The 11055-nt window shown below is 36.2% G+C and overlaps 2 protein-coding genes across 3 annotated transcripts in view; both read right to left on the reverse strand.

Annotated features, from left to right (window-relative positions):
* The window catches only part of LOC120635268, a 44207-nt gene extending 43417 nt beyond the window's left edge, over positions 1-790 (reverse strand). The window contains exon 1 of the mRNA XM_039906240.1: positions 409-790. The gene's annotated coding sequence lies outside the window, so the exon portion shown is untranslated. The remainder of the gene's footprint in view (positions 1-408) is intronic.
* A 1522-nt stretch (positions 791-2312) lies between these two features.
* Positions 2313-10452, reverse strand: LOC120630556 (proteasomal ubiquitin receptor ADRM1-A). Of its 2 annotated transcripts, none has more exons than XM_039899822.1 (6): positions 10306-10452; positions 9751-10126; positions 9007-9221; positions 8033-8319; positions 6612-6832; positions 2313-3078 (listed from the first exon to the last, which is right to left on the reverse strand). In XM_039899822.1, the coding sequence occupies exons 2-6, from the start codon at positions 10078-10080 to the stop codon at positions 2830-2832; spliced, it is 1302 nt and encodes a 433-aa protein (XP_039755756.1). In that variant the 5' UTR covers positions 10081-10126; positions 10306-10452; the 3' UTR covers positions 2313-2829. The 2 variants fall into 2 exon arrangements, with proteins under 2 accessions (XP_039755756.1, XP_039755748.1); XM_039899814.1 differs by having other exon boundaries at positions 6576-6832.
* Positions 10453-11055: the final 603 nt, after the last annotated feature.

Consider the following 11055-nt stretch of genomic DNA (forward strand, 5'->3'; position numbering starts at 1 on the left):
ACTTCCTTCTTGGGCCACGGGTGGAGAGTTGGTAGCACGACGAGGAAATGGTTTTAAAACGGTGTGCAATTTCAATTCTTGCAATCAAACCTGGGACTGGAACACCCAGAGCGGCGTAAAACAACTGTATCCTATTACAATTTTATGCACCTACCTGCTTCATAAAAAAAAACGTTAGGCAATTATAACGATTTTCTAGTATTGAGTTGTGTGTGAGAGGCATTATGGTTGATACTGATAACCTTGCCGTGGAATTACACTGACGCAACGGTTACATTTCATTTATCTGCATAAATTATAACAAACATTCGTTGATCATGATTTTAACATTTCCATAATAAAGTAAATTATTGTTAATCATAATATTATCTATGCAGTGAAACAGCAAACTTCAAAAGTATTACTTACGTAGGTAGTGTTGTTGGGATTCTCTTTTAAAAGCAAACATCACCTTGCCCGCTATAGGCCGCGTCGTTCCGCTTTGTTCACATAAAATAAACGACTAGGTACGTCATAACGCCCCACGCATGCATTCTGTTGGAGACGTGGTAGGTCGCGAGTCGCGATTACCTACTCGCCCGCGATACATTCTAGCGCTACATGTTTCGCGGGGAGCGGTGCGGTGCGGCAGCCGGCACTCAGATCGGCGGCACGCGGGGGCGGCGGGAAAGCGAGCGGACATGCCAAGGCAGGCAGGCAAGCTACATATTTACTCATACAGCCGAGGCGTAAATCACCGTGCATCTATTTCGAGTGAGCGGTGGGACGCGAGCGCGGGGCGCGGGCAGACGCCGATGCCGGTCTGGCGCCAGGATTCCCCAGCGCCTCGCTCCCCGCTTCCTCTCGAGGTCACGCGCAACGCAACCCAAGCCTGAGCCAAGTACCTGCCTGAGCTGATCTTAATGTAGGGCTGTCAACTTTTTATTTTTTAATCGTTGCACACGTGGGGTAGTTAGTCACCATTTGTTCTATGAAACGTGCTGTCAACCACTTCACTTCTTTTGGAAGTAAATAAATAAGAAATACATTTCTTATTCCATCGTACATAAATATCCAGATTAAACTAGTTTAGAGAACTATAAAAAATGAGTGTAAAGGACACCACTTCTTTTAGTTAACACTACTATGTTTTGTTAAGAGTTTATTGAATGTAGCTACCGAATGTAGATTGTGTGTATGTGGTGTCCATGAAATACAGTAAATTAATTAGGGGTCCAACAATCTATCCTTTTTCGCGAGAAATTTAGTGAAAGGAATAGCACCACTTTTAGATGCGTTAGTTTAGTTTAAGGATTTTTGTACAAATGAGTTAGCACTTGGGATAATTATACATTCAAAAGTTAGCAATCATATACAGAAAGTTTTTTTTTACATTTTAACGTTAATAGTAACTATAAAATGTATACTTAGTTTATCTTACAAACTAAGTATACCCTCATTCTAGACCTAGTCTGGTCTAGACTCAAGTTTAATATTTCAAATTATATTAGGTTTACACAATTCTTAGGAATAGATAAGACTGGTACTTTCGACACTAATTATTCATTGTAGAGTACCAAGATAAACATATAATGAGAACTCTACAAATGTACACAGTCTATTAGATTATACATCAAGATTCAGCAAACCAAACTCTCATTAATCAGTTTTACACACCAATATAAATAGGTAAGAGTTTAAATTCATTAAATTGCACAGATCGACAGCCCTACGCATTGTGAAATCCGGGTTTGTCAAACGTAGCCAATTATGACCATCGTAATTATGAATACCTTGTAAACAAAAGAATACAAGATGATCTACCGATATGCCTTGAACTTTTCAAAGTCAATGGGCATAATACAAACTTATTTTACTAAGATAACTCACTTTAATAAAGCGAAAAGACATCTACAATAAAACTAATTTTGTACTTTGTAATTGGCACGCCATATTGAATTTATAATGACGTCACATATAAACTTTTTCATTCACATTTATAAAAGTTCTGACATGGCAAAAGTTTTATGTTTATTTTTACACATACTACGCGCTTAAGGAATTATTTATTTTTTACTCATAATTAGTTTCAACGAAAGATAATATATAAATTTAGAGAAAAAATTACATTAAGTCAGTCTTGCGTTACATCGATATTTTATCTTCTAAGTAATAATGTACAAAATTATTAAGTAGGTAGTTTTGTTCATTTAACGAAAATCCGTGTACGGTAGAAAGGATAACTTAAAAAATAAATGACATTTATACAATGAATTTGTAGTTATTTATTTTCAAAATAAATAACTACAAATTCATACTTAATAAAACAAGGATTATGTTACATAATAAAATTTTTACTAATAATGCGAATTTGTTAGTAAAATAAAAAGAAACACAAAGCATATAGCACTTCAACAAAAACCAACTATTTAACTGAACTATTTTGATGTGTACATATAATAAACAATTTAATGAAGAAATACGGTACACATATTTTTAATGTGAAACATGTAATCACTTGTTTCACTTAATGAATTTGTTCTGTATATTTTTTTGGCCAAATAAATATGTTTGATTTTGATTTTTCATTTAATAACTACATTGAATGAGATAAAAACCTCAAGACTTCGTTCTCGCCGATTTTAAAGAGAATATTGAAATACTTTTATCACTCAATAAAATTTAATTTACTGGTCACATATTTGGTTTTACCCCTGTAAAAATAATTATTGTATTCTGTAAATATTATTTTTTATTTTGGAATATAATTGATTGCGTTACAGCAAAAGGACACTTAATTCTGCTTTTTTTATATGAAAATTAAAGTGTTTATTATATAGAAAAACAAGTTTAATCCAACGACATTCCAGCGTCATCGTCTTTCTTGCTACTCTTCTCTTCTTGTGGCTTGTCCTTCTTTTTGTCAGCTTCCTGCGACCTATTGCTTTCGGAACCAGAGGAAGCACTCTCTAAGGCCTTGAAGAAAGCTTGCATGTCGCCTGTGTTGGCAGCGGAAGTCACATCAGCCGGGAGACCGAATTGAGAAACAACTGGACCCATCTGCCCAGACGTCAGGGCTGAAGAAAACTGATTGGCTGCCTGTAATTTCATTAGGAGTGAATTCATTGAAAACCCTTTTGAGGTTCTGCATTGAAAACGGTTCAGAGGTTCTTCAATAAAAACGCAAGGAAAATTCAGTTTTGAAAATACGATGCAACGTCGAACTTTGGAGCTGAAAGATGCAGATGTGACTAGTATATACCGAAGGTAATATTAGATCTACCGTTACCAAAGTTTAAATAATATATTAAAATGCATTTAACAAATCGTGGTTACTACTCGCTTGATGAATTCCTTAATGACGAGGCTGCTTGAAAACAAACATGATGTTTGAAAAGAGCAATCTGCTGAGTTTCTTGCCGGCTCTTCTCAGTGGAATCTGCTTTCCAAACCGGTGGTAGAGTCACTACAAACTAGGCCTACTTTCAAATTAGGCCTACTTGCAATAAATGAATTTTGATTTTGAATTTTGAGTAGCAAAACTTTAGATTACATAATGTCATAATTTTTTTTGTATTGTGTTCTTAATACAAATCTCTAGGAAATCTCGCGTGAATGAAATATTTACCGCAAAGATCTAGAACGCCCTACCGGCTTCTTTCTTTCCCGCTACCTATAATATGGATTCCTTCGAATCAATGGTGAATAGGCATCCTCTAGGCAAGCGCGCTCCATTTAATGCTTCTGCATCATCGAAAAAATGTTGTACACATCAGAGTTTACAGGTCATTCGATGGTAAACGATTAACTTTGTCTAGCGATATCTGCGTGAATAACTTTTCAAATTTTCAATGATGGGTTAGGGGAAACTGTTTATTGCATATTACGCGCGGTAATTACACAATGAATGGGTTGAGTGATGTTCCGTTCGGGGCCGTGAAAGGCATAAACATCGACCTGTTAACGTACCGCCGAGATTATTTAATGTTATAATAAATTTGAACCCCATTTGCTTAACCAAATGCTAGATCGTCCGACGTCCGTGGTTGGATGCGACGTTGACGCCGGACGCAATTTTAGGTGCCACTGCAGACGCAGATACGAGGATTTGATTTGACTTTCATTTTTAGTCACAATTCTTCCGGATAATTAAACCCTTCTCCAATTATTAACAGAATTGTATTTAAAAGAAAAATAAATTAATTGTATTTAAATATTATGCATCATTTGTAAGTTTTTAATATGGGCAAATATAATAGGTACGAAAAAGTTTAATTGAAAAGGACAGTCTTGTAGATGTATATCAGAAAAGGCTAATTGGTCTCTAACTCTGTTGTTACCGAAAAAAAGCAAATGAAATTATAAACACAACATAAGAAATAGGATGGAACTGCTATTAGTTTAGTTTCGTTTCGTATGGCTGTAAAACGGAATTAGATAAAACGAAGTGATATTCGTCACTTTTTGTTGTGCAGCTTCTATTGAAACATACTTTAGATTAAAAAAAAATCATGTTTTGTTTAAAAAAAACATTAAATGCATGGAATTCTCATTGACATTTCATATGAACGAGAAATGTTATATTATTTAAGAGGCAACCTCTTGAATTAGATCATTCAATCACAAATATGCCCATAACATTAGTACAACATAGCGATAATTAGTATGGATACCCAAGGGTTTTAAGAAAGTAAACATAACAAACAATTAGTTAATAAAAGCAAAAGGAAACACAACACAACAGAAAATTTAAACACAATAAAAATTAAGGTAGAGCCCGTAACTGGAGGTGCAAGGTATTCCACAGCTTAATTAGTAGTTTTAATGCAGTAGTTTATAGCATTCACTGATAAGCGGTTGTTAGTGCTGCAACACCATGCCGTCCCCATTTACCAGCATTTAATGTTAAACATAACAAATTAAAACGAAACACAAATAATTAAATAATTATAAGACAGTGATAAATAAAAATAATCCGGGAAAACCCTCATTCTTTTGCTTTTAAAATTACATTAGGTCACATACCACAGGGCTTAAAAAATTCAACAGCAATAGATAGTCAAAATGATGTGTACGAGCAAAATGATGATAATTATATTACAGCATTAATTCAACGACGGGCCCACCTAAAGCGCGAGATCTATAATATTACCAACTTAGCTGCATTTTCTTTGGCGCAGTGGCAATACTTGAAGCGACAATGGAGTAAATTGCTTGAAATAAGACTTACATTATATAGTTCTTTTCAAAAACACTTTTATGCAAAGTAAAATTAAACGATACGTGTTAATTCGAACTGTAGATGTCAAGTATATCTATCTTTTTTATATATAGAAAAATGAATGCATTGCGTGCCTCGCGAATACTCAAAAATAGCTGGATTGATTAGAATAGTTAAAAAAAATACTTTTGTATGGGAAATTCCTCCTTGGTTTATTTTAGGTTATTGAGATGATGATTGACATTGTTCCATGTACTACAGTTAGTTAATTATTGTAATTCATTCAATTAGTGGGATATGCCCACCAAAAGTATTATATATATATACGAATTATACTATATTGATATAGCTTTTTTTATGAGTGAAATTAGTTACGAATTAAAATTAATTTAATACATCATCATACTCTCAACCTGGGAGCCGTAGAAAGTACACAGGTGCGCCGCGTAGAAAATAAGGAGGAGAAAATCAAGACAAATAATTTATGATAGTCAGTTTCACGGCTTGTCTCGACACTGCCAAACAAACCTTCTAAGAGTTTACTCATGACAACCCTATTGAAGATAAAAGACCGACACGCGCATAAGACCTACCCAAGTGTCTCTGCATGGCTAGCATGGGCGGATTACATTTTCTCCACAGAGAAATGAGTAAATGTTTATCTTCTCACATGCCGCATGAGACGCATGGGTGAAAATAATATCCACATAATAAAAGTTTAATATTAAACAGGGCTAACAGATCCTCTAAACTATGCCCTTAAACTAATAAAAGCAATGGACTGGTAACATCTCTAGGTGCAAGGATGGTAGATCAATCACAATTCTAAGAAAAGGGATAGGACCACTCAGTAAAACAGGGCGTTGATGTTTCCTAAGACAGAAAAGTGTGGAGAGGTTCTCCCATCCTATACGATCAATCTAACAAAAGGACTAACAGACTAACATTGACTATTTATTTAATAATCACATTAATCAAGAACTAACACTCTTGTGTTAGTTCTTTCTAGTCGTTGTGTTAGTTCGTTCGTTCTAGTCTACAAGAATCGAAATTTTTAGATGGAATAAATACATTTAATTATTAATATTAAACAGGGGTTAAATAATGCTCCCTGTTGCCATGCTTTGGCAGGTGGACAGAGGTTAATTGTAGCACTTTTCTGTGGATATGATTGGGGGATAAAATTTTGGTCTTCTGTTTATGCTTCTGTTTGCGCAGCGCCTAAAAGTTGTATTGAGTTATCATTTTGACTTTATATTGCCGCAGAGCTCGCCTCCCCAAAACATGCACTAGCGCCAGCCAAGCTTATCAATGCACCCTGTTACCGGACAACGCGTGACGCGAGGGGGCGGGTGCGCAACAGTTGAGGGTTCACCTGGGCGAACTGCGGTGAGAGCAGGGTGGTCCTTACATCGTCCGCGGCGGCGCTGGTCGCGGGCGGTAGATGCGGCGTGAGGCGTTGGGCGTTGGGCGGCTCGCTGGCCGTGCTCAGCACGTCGGGCGCAGCCAACGCCGCACCAAGGTCCACGCGCGGGGCCGCAGCGCCCGCGGCGCCAACCGCAGCCTCGCCCTCCGGCGCGGTGCCCAGCCCCGAGAAGTATCGTTGCAGGTCCGAAAGGAATATCTGACCACCTGATAAAGTTTATTTTGTAATTTCTTGTAGGTAATAGTAAGTACTTCATTCATGTAGTACTTAACTATTTTGGCAACATTAATGCAATTTCCTTAATTTATTTGTGAACAATAACATAACCTAACCGCTAATTAATGAAACGATGATCACTGTGAAAGTATGAAACTGCGTAATCACGCCCCCCTCCAAAACATAAAATTTACCACTGTTCACTGGATATTTATCAAGAAATCTAAATACATTCAAAAATATTAATTAAAATAAAATGAGATACAAAAAAACAACGATCAAAAGGGATACATGCAACATACTAATCTTAATTTCGTGTGTGTGTGTGTAAGGGTGTATGTATTTTTTATATTGTGTATATATCCTATTGCTTCTTCAGTCCAGTAGTTTTGAGCCTATTGGGTAAATATAGAAACAAAATATCTTTGTCTTTATAGTATTAAAAAAAATTAAATTATTAGTAAAGAAGATTTATCCATAGATTTAGACAAATACCGTGCATCGAAAACGTAACAAATACGATATATTATTTTCACGGGCTAAAACAGCTGGAAGAGTTTATAAAAAATAAACAAACATTTATTTGTAGTTTTGTACTTTATGAAATTCTATAGTCGCTGTGTGTTTAATATAACTGTTTCAAAATCTAAGTTGTGGAAACTTCATTGGTTTATGTTATATAATAGTATGGCATTACACTTATGTGTATTGCACTTATTACTTAAATATTATAAGAGATGTTGTGTTCTTCCTGCCTTTCCTGACTTTAGCATGAATTTCTTCTTTGATTCGCAAGTAACGTTTACAAATATTTATTTATATTATAAGTACTAGCGGACACGCGCGACTTCGTCCGCGAAAGACTCAACTTCAAAAAGTATTGTATGTTGTCGCGGACTGTTGTATAGAACTTTAAAGAAACAATTCCGATATACTTACTACATATTTCCGATGTTTGGCGTAACGTTTATTGTTCACGCATCGCACGCATCGGAATCTCTCAAAAAGGATGTTATATAGCCTTAATTGATACTACCAATCCAAAAAATCGAAACAGCATTTTCTGAGATTAGCGCGTTCAACCAAACAAACTCAAATGCTTGATAATATTTCAACTATGCCTATCTAAAAAAACCACGTCTTTCTGGCACTTCCTGCATCCCTAATATTAAGCAAAAAAAAGTAGTTACTGCGAGGAGTTGCGGCCGCTGCGGCGGCTGTAGCAGCTGTGGCAGCGGCAGTAGGCGTAGGCGTAGCGGCAGCGGCAGCGGTGGGTGCGGCGGCAGTGGCGGAGGCCGCAGGAGACGGCGCGGGCGCCGCGGCAGCGGTCGGCGTGGCGTTGGGTGCCGCCGGGTAGCGCGGTCGTGCGGGAGTGCGTGCGCTTGCGTCCGTCGTACGCGGGGCTGAGCCGCCGCGAGAGCTGCTGTTGCTTCCGCCCGATGTACGACTGCCGCCCGTGCCCCCGCTGCTGTTGTTACTAAACGGCACAAATAATTTATACTTTGTTATTTATCTACTAGCAGGTTGTAGGCAGACTGCTGTCCTGCCTCACTAGTTAAATATTAATAAATATAGCCCCAAAGTAAGCGTAGCTTGTGTCATAAGTACTAAGATAGCTGATGAATATTTTTATGCATATAATACACATAAATACGTATAATATACAGATAAACACCCAGCGCTGAAAAACATTCATGTTCATAATGCAATCTCCACTTGCGGGAATCAAACCCACGGCATTGGACACAGAAAGCAGGGCAGCAGCCAACTGGCTATCGAACATTTACCTCAATATATATTGTATAATATGAACTATTCACTTTTAGGTGAAAAAATATGCATAAACTGCACAGCTGGCATGGACAGCGGGTGTTTTTTTCCTCCAAGCACGGCTTGCACAGGAAGGAGGCAAAAATTATTCTTCCTTTCCTTGTTGCTGTTTGGCAGATGGACTGTCAGGGGATATAATATTGGTCTCCTGCCTATTCTAGCCGTGCTGGCAATCCAATTTTTTTTTCAGATTTTATCTAAATGTTTTACATTACAACAATTACTAAATGCTTGCAACTTTTAAATTAAAGAAAATATTTGTATTTATTTTCCAGAGAATTCCAGTGTCAAAGTTGTGGTTTTATGGTCAGTTTAGTTAATCAGTTGTTTATACCCCATGGTGCCAAGAAGCGATGTCAGGCCACCTATTTGGCCAACACCTCCAAATAACTGCATCAGTTGTTGCTGAGACATGTTGTTCAGCAAGTTCTGCAGCTCACCATCCTGGGCACCACTGCCACTACTCCCACGTTCACCCGATGTTGGTGGATTGTTTAAAGACTCATTGATGCGACGGCAAAGGTCATCATCCTTATCAGTTTTAGGCTCCTGAAATTCAAATTTGATACTTGAGTTCATAAATTAAAACTTAATAATTTCTAGATAAAAAAGATTTCATTTTCACAGCATAAAAAGCAATTTTTTATGTAATTATATAGTGACAATAAAAAATAATATACTGTTAAAATGTGAGCAGATTGCTTTCCAAATCAGTTTAAAAAAGCACCTGTTAAATTGGTCTAATTTAAAACAAATCATTTTGTATTCTTTACAGTCTATTGCACTGATCATTCTAGAAATATTTAATTTATAGTAAAATTAAGTTACTGCCTCATTAGCATGTATGAGTTATTGTACTCTACAGGTTTGAGGTCTTGGGTTCAGACAAAAATTGTTAGATATTGGATTTTAAAATTAATATTATCTATCCTGAGGGTTTATATTAGTCCTGCAAAACCTTATTAAAGCAATGTGGTGGGTCTAAGCAGTACAAATCTCCCTACTATGAGAATGGTAGCCTATCAGCAGGATATTAATTATCTGAAAATGATGATAATAAAAAATAAACAAAACAAACCTGCATCCAAAAGAAATACTTCTTGGAAAATGACTTGAATTTGAGTACATAAACTCTTCCAGTTGTACATTCATTAACTCTCATAAACTCACAATCATCAGGGAATATTAGCAGGTCGTCTTCTACTTCGCCAGTTGTACGGTCTTTCCAACAAAAATGCATCAATGAGTCTTCTCCTTGATAAACATATAGTAAGCCTTTCCTTTTGTCCGGATGCACCATACGACCTTTGAGAGTCATTCTGCCAGCCCGAAACTCCACCAAGTGCTTATTCCCACCTGAACTACCACCAAGCCCGGAGGTGTTTCCAAATAGTGCGGTTGCAGACATCGTTATAAAAACACTACGGTTTTGCTTTGTTTTCAATTCGTAGTTACTAAAGATATATTAAAATATATTTAATAAAATTTTAGATACACTTGTAGTATGTACAAATATTTTATAGAAGTTTTTATCGAAACGTTATAATATACCATATTATGGTAAAATGTAAAATGTGTGAACGAAAGGTTACCTATCGTGGTTATACTACTTTAATACCGATATAATACTTACCAATCCTCTACTAATTCAATAAAGCGATTTTAATTCGCAGTCACTTTTTTAGTTTCTTATTTTTATCTCAACTTTTGATTCACAAAATCGAATGATATTTGCAAATTTTCCAGTAGTCACGCAACACAGATAAATAACTTTTAGTTTCACAGACCAGTAAGTTTTTTTTGATAAAGATACAGAAGAACCAAAAACTATAGAGTAAATTGGGAAAGCCCTTGATAGGTTTCATCTACTTTTATATAACTTAAGGTCAGTGAGAAACACACGCATTGCGTCAAAAGAATTCCTAAACACCCTGTAAACTTCCTTCATTTTTGAGCTATTTTTTTATGTAAAAAATTGTTTTTTTATTTCCCATTGGAATGGCCGTTCAGATTTACTCAATGATTTTAAGCAGTCAACAATAATGTCAAGTTTTAAAAACCTGCAAATAACGATAACCTAAAAGGTCATTTAAATAAATAACTAGTAACCCGTTTTGAGGATATGTTATAAATTTATTATTTCCTGGCACAATATACCAATCTTAGAATACGAGCTCACCAAGATAAAGTAAATCTTGCTTGGCTCGTTTTTATCTTTTATAATGGCAAAATAAAGACAGTCTTAAAACGTTACAATATAATTAAAGTTTAGTTGTCATTGTTTAGGAGTTAAGCTTCCCGTTGTATTTTTTGGTTCCTTGACTTTATCAAAGAAGACTACCACTAACAGCGCGACTCATCATTAATCTGTAGTGCGACTTGC

This window comes from Pararge aegeria, chromosome 2 (genome assembly GCF_905163445.1).
Source record: "Pararge aegeria chromosome 2, ilParAegt1.1, whole genome shotgun sequence".
NCBI classification, from domain to species: domain Eukaryota; kingdom Metazoa; phylum Arthropoda; class Insecta; order Lepidoptera; family Nymphalidae; genus Pararge; species Pararge aegeria.

Bases quoted from the DNA above. Each gene is read 5' to 3' on its own strand.
- LOC120630556 (XM_039899814.1), bottom strand. From the start codon at position 10,080: ATGTCTGCAACCGCACTATTTGGAAACACCTCCGGGCTTGGTGGTAGT. The intron at 9,222-9,750 runs GTTTGTTTTGTT...TTTGAATTTCAG, and splicing joins AGTATTTCTTTTGGATGCAG to GAGCCTAAAACTGATAAGGA. The intron at 8,320-9,006 runs GTATAAACAACT...TGTGCCGTTTAG, and splicing joins TCGCTTCTTGGCACCATGGG to TAACAACAGCAGCGGGGGCA.